The following is a 16,087-nucleotide window of genomic DNA, read 5'->3' as shown; positions in this document are numbered from 1 at the left end:
TCGTCTATTGTGCCCTGCTTTTCGTTCAGTTCATTCGCATTTTTGTTTTGACTGCTCTTGTCAACTGGTCGTCTCTTTTCAACACTCATTCTATACGAAAGCCGCCGCTGACGCCGCAGTCTGTCGTTCAGTCGCCTCCAACATTGCCGGCCATCTGTCTAACATGAGGCTGGCGCCTCAGTTAGCGTCGCTGCTCGCTCAGTCTCTGCCGCCAAAGGCCGGCACACGTTGTTGCTGTTGCTCCAAACCACCCCAACCCACCTCTGCCGTCGCCACTGCTCATTCTGTTCGGCCTGTGCTATCGGCTGTGTGTGGCTGTGGCAGCACGTGATATACTCGCTTTGCTTTTGTAATTTCGCTTTTGGCTGACTCTTTAGCGCACGCTATGCTTTTACCAGACGTTCTTGTTGTTGTTATTTTTTTCACTTGTTGGGCTGTTTTTTCTTTTTCTTCTTTGTTTTCTTCTTTTTACTCGCCGCTATTGTGCTCTGTTTCTGCTCTCTCGCTCTCTCTCTTGTCAGCCGGCGCTCAGCTAACATGCTCTCTTCCATTACCTCTCGTTCGCGCGTTCTCTCGCTCTCTCTCGTTTCGCAGTATAGCGCTCTCTTGTGTTTGCAAGTTTGTTTCAGCTCGGATGTGTTTGGTGTTCTTGTTGTTATTGCATACACAATGGCACTATCCGGTTTAGGTCCAGGTGCAAATTTTATACAACAGTTTAACTCGATAATCGGGTCAGGCTATGGCCATTTGTTCTACACGTTTTTTTCTTTTTCGTATTATTTCGGCAAATTCTAGCGGGAAACATGGCGTCAAATTTTTTGGTTTTTATATTTCTTGCTCTATTCCTGGCCTTTTCTTGAAAGAATTGCAACGTCAGCAGTCGGTGTTGCCACCCAATTATTGGTCGGTTAGTTGGTTGGTGCCCAGGCACGTCATAAATGCACCGTTACATATTCAAAAAGCTGCGACGTGGTGTAATTTATGTTGCTGTATTTGCTGCTCTTTGGCTCAACCAAAATAAGACGAGAAAAAACTGTGTGTGGCTGTAACTTTACCTATTTTATTACCATTTTTATGTATGCATGTTTTCATGTGTGTGTGTGTGAGCGTGTGTGTGCGCAGCACCCATCATCTGCCTCTTTGGCTGACTGGCTGCTGTTGCTGCTGCTGCTTGTTGTTGCTTTTCTTACAAAAACCAACTGTACTTTTTAGTTACTGTTAGTGCCCGGCGTACACGCCAAAAGCCACTTGACTACTTGACTTGATTGCCATTAGAGAGCAATATGTACACACATATACATACATATGTACATATGTATGAGGCGCATTTCTCTCCATTCTACTGGAATGACACAACAAACAAACACTCTGCACATTCCATTCTCATGCCATTATTATTTATTATGGGTCAAATGTTGGTTACATTTCAAAACACGAATGCCGCAAGCTTTAAGCCAAAGCCAAAGCTAAGCTTTAACTACACATAAAAAGTTTTTTGTTTCTTTTATTTTTATTATTTTTGGTAAAGGTGAATGAACTTTAGTTGGCTGTGCTCTCGCATTGTTGTTTTGGCGTCTGTTGCAAAATGTTTAATCATATTCCGCGTTTTTATTGCTAGTAGCTGTTGTTGTTGTTGATTTTTAAAGTTTCTTCAATTGCTGCTTATGCTTTAAGCTGCTCTTCGCTAATTGAGATCAACATTTGATTTACATTTGCTTTAGATATCGATAACAACCACAATTTTATTATCGATGGTTGACAATTTGAGCACTTGTAAAACCGTTGAGCGAACACTCGACGCAAATGAAATGCCCCGCAATAAAAATAAAACAGAGGCAAAGCTAATGCTGCTGCCTGCGTCTCCTCTGCCTCTGCCTGCCAGCCTGCCAGCCTGCCATCTAACAACAACAACAAGAAAAAGAAAAAGTAGAAGAAGCAGCGCGTGTCGCGTCGCGGCTGCGTCGGGTCAGCAGCGACGTTTGTCGTCACCAAGAGTTGGACACAGAAATTTGCTTGTCTATTATCACCTTTAATCGATTTTTCGCTTATTTAAAACAAAAGTACAGTTGTGCGCGCATAGCCGCAAATACACACACATAATTTCACAAAAAAAATGGTTTTCAGATGCTTTGTTGTTGTTGCTTTACATATTACTATTGCTCTTAGTTTATTGTTTTTGCATTTACTTGGCGACGCTAAAAACGTAGCAAAAGAAGAGGCAAAAAAAATTTGAAACGTAAACTCAATGACATATACATGTACACATACATGCATATAGACATACATAGCTATCTACTAGATACAAATTTTGCGCACAGACACACATTCACACACACAAGTAGCTCGACTAATAATAATGGAAGAAAAAAAGCTGAAACTAAATAAATAAATAGCTGAAATTGCAAAAGCAAAATGTAATTGATTACAAACAACAACAACAAACAACTACGACTGACTAAATGATTGCCCAATGAGCGCGAGCGCGAAGAAGTCAAGAGAGGGTAAAAGAGGAGGAGGTAGAGCTGGTGCTGTACGAGAAGGAGGAGGCGCAGGCATTTGGTAGTGGGAGAGTGAGCTGAAGGCATGGGCTAAGCGCGCTTAGCGCTCATGTCATGCACTCTACATAAGTTTTCTGATGCATGTGTATATGTGTGCGATGGCTGTTGATATTTGTATATGTGCATTCGTGTGTAAATGTGTGTGTGTGTGAGTTAGTGTTGCCACTGTGGTTGGCTGACTGACTGTCTGGCAAGCAAAATATGTGCGCACGTATTTATAACAGTACATACGGAGCGCAATTTGGTACCTCTATGTGTGTGTGAGATTGTTTGTTTGACTTGCTAACTGCATATTTTGCACAGTGGTTGCTTGCTAATTTATATGTTAAAATTGTAAAATGACAATAATATTTCAATCAATCCAATGTAATTAAATAAATATTTCTTAAATTATTTTCTAAGTGAAATACAATTTTTTGTTTGCATAATTTCTTCACAATATACACAGATAATATATATTCACACCAGTTTCATTAACTAGCAACCACTGTAGCTTAGAGTGCGTTTGACTTGCTTGCATATCTCTCGTATATACTATTCCGTTAACTGTAGTTTTGTCTCGCTGTATCTCTCCACTTGGCATACACTTTCCATTTGCACATACACACACGAAAAACGCGCACACACACATACACAATTGTACAGATGCCTCGCTCCTTTTGGCTGGCTGCTGTTTGCAACATTTGCATATCTTTTGGGCATTGCTGCTCAACCCCTCAAAAAAAGCGCTGCTCAACGGGCAACACCCGCATTACCTTTTTTTGTGCTTTATTTTATGATGTTGTTGCTTTATTTTTTTTCATGCTTTTTGCTGCTACTGCGCTGCTACTTTAGGTTGCTTTTTTTTTTGGGGCTAAACCTTTGCAGACAATGCGAAAAATCGATAGAGTTGGCATTGTTTTTTCTCACTGCAAAGATGTCGCCACCACCAACACAACAACAACGAAATCATATCAAAAAGATTTGGGCGGATGGGGGCTTTGAAGCGAACGGCTAGTCTTAATCCACGCCTCATTAATTGCCAACACTCTTCAGTTCCCTTTTTGTCCCCTTTTCCAACACTTTTCACAGCTCAGTTTTGCAGCTTCTTTTGTTATGTCTTACATCTTTGAGGGATGGTATTTTGGGTACAGCCTAGCGTCTAAGATTCACAAGATATTTTAACCAATGTGACAAAGCACTCAAATGTTTAGGGGGTCAAACTGTACGTTGTATGTGTAAATAATAAAATCCATAAGCGTATAGCTTTTCCCCTTAAAAGTTGAAGTGAAGACAACAAGAAAATTAATGCAATATAACAATCAAGAATTATGTTATATTTAAATATTCCGCAAAATATATAGTTCCAACTATATCTCTAAGATTAGATTAATAATATGTAAACATACGTATATAATTTATATACAGTATATATATCAGTTAAATACTTCTAAAAAAAATTTACTCATTAACATATTTATCTTTCTATTTTCATTACAGATTCTATATTAAAAGAAATACGCTCAATATATATAAAGAAACAACCGTTGATTTACCGTTTTACGCAAAAGTTTAGGCGTTAGGCACTTTTAGGTTATGTTATCGTGATTTTTTTTATATACGTATCTATAATCGAACATTTTTGGTTATCTCTACAGCTGTGAGCGAATGTTTCACTGCGAATATGTCAAAGGTCGGCCATGAAGTGTGCGAAACAACAAAAAGGACAAACACAATTGTGTATACACTATAAAAAGAAAGAAAATATAATAACATATATAAATATATATATATAAATATCTATAATTATAACGGAAGACGTTCCACAACAAATATTAAAAGCTGTAATTAAGTTTAGTAGTTAGAAAACAAACTTATAAAAAAAGAAGAAGAAGAAAAACCCGACCAAAACTTCAGTTGACTTTTAGACAGAGGTTTTTCTCACAGTGCGTTGTGGTTAAATGAGTCAACGTCAACGTCATCGCAGCAGAACGCACCACAACCTGCGAGACCATAGACTCCCCCCCAACACTACCCCCTCCAACAACAAGTATAGCCTTGCCAACACATTTTTGACAACGGCCACGCGCAGAGATCGGCATCAAAATTAAGCCAATCGACGACCAAACTTAAAACGCAGCGTTGCGTCCTTTGACGCACGTAACGGGACATTTCTGTGTGCGCTGCGTTTCAAAAATCTGATGGATGGAAATGCACAAAATATGTTTCACGGCAATCATCAAGGGTGAGTTTTTAATCGCCTTTTTACACCCTCTCTCAATATGTATATTGGAGCTAGCAAATGGAATTTCTTAGTTTTAATAATAGGGTATATTAGTTATATATTTAATATAAATATTTTTTAATTTTTAGTGTTTTTTTTTATTAAAATTTGTTTAATAATTATCATGATAATAATGTGATAAGGATTATTTAATGATCCACTGTTATAATTATGATTGTGCTAATGATAATGCTGAAAATATGTAGAAAATGATGCTAATGATAATTAAGAGAGTAATTTTGTAATAATGATGTTAATAAGTCTGGGTATTAAAATAATCGTCATGATGATGATAGTGATAATGGTGATGATAATGAATCTGTTCATGATAATAATTATATTTTAAAATTATCATAATTATTATGAATATGAATATAAGAACAATTACGTTAATTATGATTGCAAAATTAATTAGTTAGTTTTTATTAATTTTATTTTGACTTCATATATTAATGTGTATCGGCTGAATAATATCATTAATTAATAACATATATATAATATAATCGCTCTAAACATCTCTCTCACATTTCACCATCTTAAACTAATTCAATCATTATCATTTCATTATCCGCTTTTCAGAGATCCCTATTACCGTTATGATGCGGCCGCCGCAGCAGCCGTTGCGGCAGCGGCAAATCCTCGAGCCATGGGCCCACCCGGTGGCTACCCGCCGCGTCATCGAGCGCCGCATCCGCTACAGCAACAGCCACAATATCCATCGTACCAGCCAACGGCGGAGAATCTCTACGGGCTGGGGCCCACCGATCAGCATGCGGCCATGGGCGTCGGCATGGCTGATCTAAGCGGTTGGGGTGCAGCGCCCTCGGTGCCGGGCCAAGCGGCAGCATATCCCGGTGCCGGCCTAGGCGCCTACGGACATCCGCAGGCAGCGCCGCCGACGCAGCAGCAGCGTCAAAGCAATGCCAGCGCCTATCGTCAACATATGCCCGCCTATGGACAGCAGGAGCAACAGAAGCTGGTGCCGTATGGAGCACAGCAGAATATGATGGGTGCACTGGGTGCCAGTGGCTATGGCAGCTTGGCACCACAGCAACAGCAGCAGCAGCAACAACAGCAACAGCCACCCACGCCACAGCAACAGCAGCAGCAGCAACAACAGCAGCAGCAGAGCCAGCAGCAGGCTCGACTGCCGCAGCATTATCCACAAGCGCCCGGGCAACATCCGTTATATCCAGGTGCGCCGGCTCAAGCAGCACAGCCGGCAGCACCTCAGGCATATGCGCACAGTCCGTACGGCAGTCCGATGCAACATCAGCCGGGTCGCGGTGCTCCCCAGCATGTGGGCTACGGTCATGCAGCATTGGATCAGGCGAGCGCCTATGGGCAACACGTGCCAGGGGCGGCGCCGCCAACGCATCATCTAACTGCGCAGCAGCAGCAGGCTGCGCAGTTGGGTGCGCATCCAAGCTCGCATATAGCCAGTGCACAACAGCAACAGTTGCAGACACAGCAGCAGCAGCAGGCGCAGCAGCAGCAGCCGAACCATGTGAGCCTAATGCAGCAGCAGCAGCTGCCAGGCGCTGTATTGCCACCACCGCACATGGGCATGCCGCCCAGCTATGGCAGCCATCATCAGCAGCAGCAACAAGCACAGCAGCAGCAGCAACAGGCACAACAACAACAGCAGCAACAACAACAGGCACAGCAGCAACAGCAGAGTGCGCCGCCCTACATGTCCAGCAGCAAGCATCAGGCCAGCGCTCAGCTCAACTCCTCGCCACAATATCGTGCACCATTTCCACAGTTATCGCCGCAAATGTCGCCGCGACCGCCGACAATGTCGCCGCATCCGCAAATGTCGCCGCGGCCAGGCGTATCGCCCGCCAAGCCCCCACAAACAGCACAGCAGCAACAGCAGCAGGTGCAACAGCAACAGCAGCAGCAGGTTAATTCGCCTAGCCAACATAGCATTCAAGGCATGGTTGGCTTGCCCTCGCCCAGGGCGCAGCCACCGACCGCTGCTACAGTCGGCAATGCCAAGGTCCCAGTTAGCAGTGTGGCAGCTGGTGGTGTTGTGCCACCTGTGGTAAATACGTTGCAAGCACTCGAACAAATGGTTATGCCTTCACAGGCGCATGGGCTGCCGCCCATGGATTATCCCTCATCGTATCGCAGCGCTGCGGTTATGGGAGGACCACGCATGCCCGCCTCACCCTCGCCACAGCATCATCAGCAATGGGGCGCGCCGCACATGGCCGCGATGCAGCAACAACAGCAGCAACAAGCGCCCCAACAGCCGCCGCCACAGCAGCAGCAGCAGCAGCAACAGCAACAACAACAGCAACAGCAGCAGGCGGCTCAACAACAAGCAGCACAGCAGCAAGCACAGCAGCAAGCGCAGCAGCAAGCGCAACAGCAGGCGGCGCAGCAGCAGGCGCAACAGCAGGCGCAAGCGAATGCATTGCTACAGCAGCAGCAACAGCAGGCAGCAGCTGCAGCTGCAGCGGCGGCTGCCGCCCAGCAGCATCAACAACATCAGCTGAGCATGTATGGACAGAGTATGGGGCAACAGGTGCCCGTACCGGTGCCTGTTTCCGTGCCCGTGCCCGTCTCTGTGCCCACACAGCAACCACAACAAACAGCGCCCGCAGCACCGCCCGCACAGCCGCCAGCACCAGTGCTGCAACAGCAACAGCAACAACAGCAGCAGCAGCAGCAGCAACAACAACAGCAGCAGCAGCAGCAGCAGCAGCTGAATGAGCAACTGCAGCATTCCATCAATGATATTGTAGGTGGCAATCAGCAGCAGGCGCAAATGAGCGCACAAATGTCCTCCTCGCCGCTGCATCAGCAGAGTTTGCCCAGCATGCATCATCTAAGCTCTGCAGCGCATCATCAGCAGCAACAGCCCTCACTAGAGGCGAGCGCAGCTCAGCAGCCACAGCAGCAGCAACAGTTGCAGACACAGCAGCAGCAGCAGTTGCAGCATCAATCACCCATACATCAGCAACAGTCGCCACTGCAGCAACAACATTTGCCCAACTATGCGCAGCAGCAGAGCACTAATCAACAACAACAACAGCAGCAACAGCAGCAGCAACAACAACAACAACAGCAGCAGCAGCATCAGCAGCAACAGCAATTTGATGCATTTGCCAATATACTGGGAGACACGCAGCAAGCGCCTGCCGCAGCTACAGCAACAGCTGCTACACAGCAAACGATGTCGCCAGCGCATGTTAGCTCGCCCATACCGCAGCTGCAACAGCAACACCAACAACAGCAGCAGCAGCAGCAGGTTCAACAACAATCGCAGTTGCAGCAGCAACCAGCCACGCCCACACCATCAACGCCCTCGCATCATTTGAGCAGCATACTGAACGAAACAGCCAATTCGAATGATTCGTCAACGCTAGCTGTTGCTGCCAACGACAGCAACAACAGCAGCAGCAACAGCAGCACCAACAGCATTGTCAACAATCAGCCCACCTCGGTGCACGACAGCAACTCGCAGAGCAGCATCAACAGCAACAACCAGCAGCCATTGCTCTCGAATATGGATACAGTCGGCAGCGGTGGCATGCTTAACAGCAACTCAGACTCGACGCACACCACCCATCATCATGTGAGTGGCGTGGATGTTGGCCTATTCGATAACAATTCAATGAGTTCGACAAGTGCTGCCGCTGTTGCGGCTGCCTCAAATGCAGCCAATGCTGCTGCAGCGCTGCTCGACAGCAATTCGCAATCATCGAATGCGGAATTCGAGAAGAGCGAGCAGCCAGAGCAGCAGCAGCAGCAGCAGCAGCCACAACAACAGCAGCCAACAATAGCTGCTGACGATTTGTGCGCTCAGTTGGCACAGGACGAGAATAGTGTGTCGAAAACGCAGCCGGAAACTCTCAGTGAGACAACGTTGCCGGAGGAGCTGGACAGCGGCAACAACAAGCAACAGCAGCAGACAGAGGAGTTGCTGGCGGAGCAGAGCTTAAGCGAACTGGCTGACGAAACGAAATCCACTGAGGAAATTAGCGAAGACAAAAGCCAAACGCAAATGGACAACGCCACGCTCAATCAGCAGCAGCAGCAGCAGCAGCAGCAGCAGCCACTTGGACAAACACCTTTAGGTGTAAGTGGAATGCACTCGCTGACAGGCTACGAGGGACAGCAGCCAGCACAGTCAGCCACAGTACCGCCGCCTCCACCACCCACGCACATGCAGCCCATGTTGCCACCATATCCAGGTGCAACAGGTGCCATGTATCCACCATATCCGATGCTGCATCAACAGGAAATCGCCGCATTGCAACAGCAAATACAAGAGCTCTATTGCATGCCACCTGGACATGAGCATCAGCATCAGGAAAAGCTAATGCGCTTGCAGGAGCGTCTGCAACTGCTGCAGCAACACGAACTGGCCGAGCAATGTGCTGGGGGACCACAGTGTTTGCTCTATCAGACCATGCCACCGCTGTATGGCAGCAGTGCGTTGCACAATCAAATGGTCGAGAGTCCACAGGTGTCCAGCACAACGGGACGGGGTCGTGGCAAAGGCGCCAACAAACCACGCAAGCCACGTGCCAAAAAGGGCGACAAAGCGGCAGCAGCAGCTGCTGCATTGCAGCAACAACAGCAACAGGAACTAATGGACATTAGCGGCAATGTGGTTGTGGCTGCAGCCAGTGCGAGCAGCAGCAGCAGCGGCATCATTCCCATACCCACCACTCAATTGCCTGTCTCCGAGGACTGTGTCACCCAGGGAGCAGGTGATACAAGCGTCGTGGGTCTACTCGAATATAGCGAGAGCATGGGCGACTTATCGCAGGATGTGCACTCGGCCAATGAACTGGACACCTCCACCGATGGCAGTGGCAAAAAGAAGAAACCACGCAAGCCACGCGCACCCAAGGATCCGAATAAGCCACCACGTGATCGCACGCCCAAGGTAAAAAAGCTTCGCGATCCCAATGATCCGAACTCTACGGAATCTCCTGGAGGCGGACGCAAGCGAGCGAATGTTAGCAAGCGGCGCAAACAGTTCGGAGACGATGGAGCCGAGCAAACGGGCGAGGGCAGTGAACTGGAGGATAACAAACCACTTTTGCCCAAGTCCAGTGAAGGCGAGGCAGAGACCAGCGCTGGGGCCGGTGGCGTCGATGGTGAATCACCGGATTACGATGACATACCCGTTTCGAAGATACCAAGAGGCGCAAATGACGATGACAAAGATGCCGAAGCGGGTGATGAGACAGTGGATTCGGTGCCCGATTCAGCCGGAGATGCGGCCAGCACGCCGAGTCGTCGAGATCGCAAGCGTTCGACGGCTCGCAGTCGTCGCAATGCCACCTCCGAAGAAGGAGGCAGTGCACGTCGGAATCGAGGCTCATTGAGTGCCAAGGCTCTGAAGAAGCGACGCAATCGCGGACGCATTGTGCCCGAATCGGATGGTGAGGACGATACTATGGATCGTACGCCGCCGCCATCGCCTCCACCAGATTCAGAACTCGATTCGAATAAGCGACGCTCGTCGAGAAATACACAGCGCAAGAAGTATATAGACGATGTAATGCTACGGTTCTCAGATGATGAGAATTCCCTGCTGGTAGCCTCCCCTGTAAAGAAGGAAAAGAAGTCTTCCTCGGCCAACGCAGCCAACTCGAATGCTGGCAGCGATGTGGAAAAAGCAGAACCACAGTCGGGCGCTGAAGGTGAAGCTGGCAGCTCAGCGGGCGAAGAGAAACCCTCCGTGGCAGCAGATGACACCAACAGCCAACTGGAGGCCAGCTCCAGCACCGCTGCCGCTGAGAAGGCGGAAAGGCAAAGTGCTAACGATGCGGCTGCCTCAGCCATGTCCTCGAAACCCAACTATGTGTACATCAACACGGGCGACGAGGATAGTATGGTAGTGCAGTTTGTCTTAGCTCTGCGGATGGGTAAGCGGGAGCTAATACCCGAGCCACCTAAAGTTAAGACGCCAGAGCCTAAGACGGAGGCGGAAATAGAAGCGGAAGCGGCAGCAGGAGCTGAAGCCGAAAAGGCCGAAGATAAGGAAACTGCTGAGAAAAGCGAGGACAAAACGGAAACAGAAGAAACCAAGAAAGTGGATAAGGAGGACAAAGAAGATGCGGATAAGCCAGCGGAGGATGCGAAAGCTGAAAGCGAAAGCAAAATGGAAGTGGATGAAAAGCTGGAGACAGTCAAGAAGGAAAAAACCGATGAAGATACGCCCGAAAAGGAGGCGGAGAAAATGGAAACTGACGAAGCTACAGAGCCAGAAAAAGCAGCTGATGAAGCAAATCAAATTGAAAAGGAAGAGAAACCAGAAGAAGAACAAGAAGAAGCAGAGGCCAAGACTGATGTTGCACAGGAAAAGCCAGCTGAGCCAAAGAAGGAAGATGTGAAAGAGGAGGTACTAAAAGAAAGCGAATCCGAAACAGATAAGGAAAGTGAAAAAGATCAAGAAAAGGAAAAAGATTCTGACACCGAAGCAACAGAGAAAATGGAAGTAGACGACGACACTGAGGCTGAAGTTAAGAATGAAGAGGGCAAAGTAAAAGCAGAAGACGAAACAGCAACTGAAGCAAAGACAGAAGAAGACAAAGATAAAGATAATGCGGACAAAGAGACAACAAAACAGACTGAAGATGATACAGAGGACGGAGACGACAAGTCCAGTGACACAAAGGACGATAAGCCCGAGCCCGTCTTCATCGATGTCGAAGAATATTTTGTGAAATACCGAAATTTCAGTTATTTGCACTGCGAATGGCGCACGGAAGAGGAGCTCCTGAAAGGAGATCGTCGTGTGGCTGCAAAGATACGACGCTTCCAGCAGAAGCAAGCTCAGCAGATCAACATATTCGAGAATATCGAAGAGGAGCCCTTCAATCCCGACTTTGTTGAGGTGGATCGTGTTTTGGATATGTCTGTCCATACGGATGAGAATACCGCAGAGACAACGAAGCACTATTTGGTTAAATGGAAATCATTGCCATATGAGGATTGCACCTGGGAGCTGGAGGAGGATGTTGATAACGACAAGATTGAGCAATACTTGCGCTTCAACAAAGTACCATTGAGATGTGAATGGAAGAGTCGTAAACGTCCGCATCCTGAGCAATGGAAGAAACTGGAAAAGACGCCCATCTATAAGAGTGGGAACAGCCTGCGACCCTACCAGCTTGAGGGCTTGAATTGGTTAAAATTCTCCTGGTATAATTCGCACAATTGCATCTTGGCCGATGAAATGGGTCTGGGCAAGACCATACAGAGTCTGACCTTTGTTCACTCGGTCTACGAATATGGCATAAGAGGTCCATTTTTGGTTATAGCTCCTCTGTCGACCATACCCAATTGGCAGCGCGAATTCGAGGGCTGGACCGATATGAATGTGGTTGTCTACCACGGCTCGGTGACCAGCAAGCAAATGATACAGGACTATGAGTTCTACTACAAGACCGATAGTGGCAAGGTGCTTAAGGAGCCGATTAAGTTCAATGTCCTCATCACCACATTTGAGATGATTGTAACTGACTATATGGATTTGAAGGCCTTCAATTGGAGGCTGTGCGTTATCGATGAAGCGCATCGCCTGAAGAATCGCAACTGTAAATTGCTGGAAGGATTAAGACAGCTTAGTCTCGAGCATCGTGTCCTGCTCTCTGGCACACCTTTGCAAAACAACATAAGCGAACTTTTCTCTTTGCTCAACTTCCTGGAGCCGAGTCAATTCTCGTCGCAGGAAGAGTTCATGTCAGAATTTGGCAGCCTACGCACCGAGGAGGAAGTCAATAAATTGCAAGTGCTGCTCAAGCCGATGATGCTGCGACGTCTGAAAGACGACGTCGAGAAATCTCTAGCACCGAAAGAGGAGACCATCATTGAGGTGGAGCTGACGAACATACAAAAGAAATATTATCGCGGCATATTGGAGCAAAACTTTAGCTTCCTCAAAAAGGGTACGACCTCAGCGAATATACCCAATCTGATGAATACAATGATGGAGTTGCGTAAATGTTGCATACATCCATATTTGCTCAATGGCGCCGAGGAGCAAATTCAATACGACTTCAAAGCACAGCATGGCGAGGATCCCGAGTCCTATTATAAGAATCTTATACTCTCGGCGGGCAAAATGGTGCTCATTGATAAGCTGTTGCCCAAGCTGAAGGCGAATGGACATCGTGTTTTGATCTTCAGTCAGATGGTACGCTGCCTGGACATACTCGAGGACTATTTGGTTTATCGCAAATATCCGTTCGAACGCATTGATGGACGCATTCGTGGTAATTTACGTCAGGAGGCGATTGATCGTTACTCCAAGCCTGGTTCGGATCGCTTTGTCTTTCTGCTCTGCACCAAAGCTGGAGGATTGGGCATCAATCTAACAGCCGCCGACACAGTGATCATCTATGATTCCGATTGGAACCCGCAGAACGATTTGCAGGCCCAAGCGCGTTGCCATCGTATTGGCCAACGCAAAATGGTTAAGATATATCGTCTGTTGTGTAGGAATACCTACGAGCGAGAGATGTTCGATAAAGCCTCAATGAAGCTGGGCCTGGACAAAGCTGTACTACAGTCCATGAACACGCATGGCTCCAAGGACGGCAACAACAAGCAGTTGTCCAAGAAGGAAATCGAGGATCTGCTCAAGAAGGGCGCCTATGGCGCCGTCATGGATGACGACAATGCGGGCGATAAGTTCTGTGAGGAGGATATCGACTCGATTTTGAAGCGACGCACACAGGTCATAACTATGGAATCGGAGAAGGGTTCCACCTTCTCGAAGGCTTCGTTTGCCGCCTCTGGCAATCGCTCAGATATTACAATTGACGATCCCGACTTTTGGACCAAGTGGGCTAAGCGAGTGGATATTGATCCTGATGCCTGTGAACGCGATGAGACTGAGGATCTGGTGCTTTCCGAGCCCCGAAGACGCACACAGATCAAACGTTATGGACACGAGGATGTCATGGAAATCAACTCGGAGGATTCATCGAATGAGAACAGCGATGAAGAGGGCGGCATAGGTGGGTCACATAGAAACTAGCTGTTCTAAATCCATTTTTACGATATTAATGAATATAATCTAGGTCTACGCTCGAGACGTCGCAAGGAGAAACGCGATCGCAACCGTGAAAAGAAGGGACACGACGAATATATACCTAGGGAGCGTGATGCCTTGGCTGCTTTGGGCCTAGAGGAGATTCAGTATGGCAACTGGGCCAAGTCGGAATGCTTCAAAGTGGAAAAGGGTCTACTCTCATTTGGGTAAGTTCTTATATTTTATATGCCATCACGATTCCTACAACGTCTTATCACATTATTAAGTTTCATATTAAGTATATAGATCTTGCGCTGCAGCATCTTTTCTTCCTTCTCCAAAGATAGAGCCTCCTCCTTCTTCTCAATATACTCGGTAATACTTGGAGCTTCGTATTCTTCCAGCTGGGCACGCAGCTCATTCAATATTACATAATCCTTTTCATTGTTTACCTCCACTGCTGCGACCTCCTTCTCCAATTTGGCTATGGTGCGTGTTATTTCCTCGGTACGATTGAGGACATAGCGCATTTCCGTCTCCAGATTCATCATGGCCTGCTTCTCCTCTGTCATGGCCAGCGACGTTTTGCCCGTAACACCCTTCAGTCCCGACATATGGATATTCTTCTCCTCCAGCTCGTTGGTCAATTCGGTGCGTTTGATAATCAACTTCTCGAAATCAACAGCCGTCAAAATGCCACTCAAATCAGCTTTGGTTATCAGATCAGCACGATGCTGTTGACAGGTCTCCTGCAACGAGACTATTGTCAAACGCATCGTGCCCAGCAACGCGCGCGCGTTCTTGAACCAATTGGCCGTAAATTTACGCAGTTTGCGCTCGACCTGACGCTCCGTAGCGCTCTCCAAAAAGGCAATATCATTACTGTCGCGCAAAAAGTGTAGCATAAAGTTCTTTTCCGTCTCAATGGTCTCCTCGCTGCGATAATGCAGCTCCTCGATTTTAGCACGCAACTGCTTCACCTCAACCATAGCTACAAGAAGAGATTTCAAATGTATACTATATACTGTATAATACGGAATATATGTACTATATATGATATATACTATGTATGGTATATATACTCTATGTGCTGTAATAAACTATATGTGCTATATACTAGGTGTATTATATATACTCTATATGCTGTAATAATCTGTGTAATATATACCTTATGTATTATATATACTGCATGTACCACATGTACTGTATATGATATACGTATAGTATATGATATACATATATTATATGATGATATACAGACTCTATATGCACTATATATATGCTATAGCTAGATCACGCTGTGATAGCTGTGATCTATTCTATATACTATAGAGTTTATATATACCATGTAGCATAGTAAGATCAGTATAAGTACACATAATACTATACTACACCCGATATATATACTATATACCGTTACTGTCATCACTAGAACTGGCTTGTTAGCGTACCATTCTTTTCAATATCAATCACTCGCTTCTCCACTTCAGCTGCCGCTTTCTCGGCCAGTTCGGCTTTGGCCTTAAAATTCAATTTGTGATCAACCTGTTTGCGTCGCTCGCCCATTTGGCTCATTGCACCCATGTGTATGGACATGGTAATGGAACGTTTGGAGCTAGAATGACGACTCGATTGTTGCAGGTTATCCTGTTGCCGACTTTTGGACTGCATGCGTCTGACAATCGAAGTGCGACGCTGACGCAATCCAACTAAAAGTTTCGGGTCATTCTTCTCCAGAAAGTCAACCATTATATAGTTCTCGAGCTTATATATGGCCAACTCCTTTTGGACCTCCTCAACTGTTCGCAACATATCCAACGAATCGAAGAGATTTAATTTTGCCTTTCGCTCCTCATCGTTCAGCTGCAAATATTCATCCAAATGATACTTCTGCGAAATACCTAATATATCCAATTCAAAAGTCTCCCCCTCTGCACCGGAGGCGGGCACATGCGATTGCGATCGATTAACATTAAATCTCGATTCGGTAGTGCCGATGCTCTTCTCTGATATGCTAAACATGATCGATTCTTGGACATAAAATACAATATATAAATATATATATATATAGCTAAAAGGAATTAAAGTAGTCTGAGCTGTGCTCAGTGCCGCCTTCTGTCTTTAGTGATCTATATAGAAATTTTATAGCCGAAAAGAATTGTGCGTTTTGGTTTGGATGTAATGATGCATAAACTAGATTGTTTATAGTGTTTAGTAGAACTGTTTGAAATATATAGAATATAGAATATTTCAACATAG

General features: G+C 46.3%; 2 protein-coding genes across 2 annotated transcripts in view; one reads left to right on the top strand and one right to left on the bottom strand.

Moving 5' to 3' along the window:
* Positions 1-4,336: 4,336 nt before the first annotated feature.
* Positions 4,337-16,087, top strand: part of LOC111602455 — a 35,728-nt gene continuing 23,977 nt past the window's right edge. Inside the window, exons 1-4 of the mRNA XM_030223379.1 lie at positions 4,337-4,782; positions 5,401-7,108; positions 7,331-13,814; positions 13,878-14,055. Coding sequence (XP_030079239.1) covers positions 4,739-4,782; positions 5,401-7,108; positions 7,331-13,814; positions 13,878-14,055 — 8,414 coding nt within the window. The 5' untranslated portion in view covers positions 4,337-4,738. The remainder of the gene's footprint in view (positions 4,783-5,400; positions 7,109-7,330; positions 13,815-13,877; positions 14,056-16,087) is intronic.
* LOC111602514 lies at positions 14,051-16,035 on the bottom strand. Its single transcript, XM_023319597.2, has 2 exons — positions 15,280-16,035; positions 14,051-14,819 (listed from the first exon to the last, which is right to left on the bottom strand). Exons 1-2 carry the CDS (start codon positions 15,848-15,850, stop codon positions 14,071-14,073), a joined length of 1,320 nt encoding a protein of 439 aa, XP_023175365.1. The 5' UTR covers positions 15,851-16,035; the 3' UTR covers positions 14,051-14,070.

The sequence above is a fragment of the Drosophila hydei genome, unplaced genomic scaffold (assembly GCF_003285905.1).
Source record: "Drosophila hydei strain 15085-1641.00,03,60 unplaced genomic scaffold, DhydRS2 tig00000172-arrow-pilon, whole genome shotgun sequence".
Taxonomy (NCBI): Eukaryota; Metazoa; Arthropoda; class Insecta; order Diptera; family Drosophilidae; genus Drosophila; species Drosophila hydei.
This window is presented reverse-complemented; position numbering and strand designations above follow the sequence as displayed.

What these genes read in the sequence shown, in the direction of transcription:
- LOC111602514 (XM_023319597.2), bottom strand. Translation starts at nt 15,850, where the DNA reads ATGTTTAGCATATCAGAGAAGAGCATCGGCACTACCGAATCGAGATTT. An exon ending in GATTGATATTGAAAAGAATG is followed by an intron (nt 14,820 to 15,279) that starts GTACGCTAACAA and finishes CTCTTCTTGTAG; the next exon opens with CTATGGTTGAGGTGAAGCAG.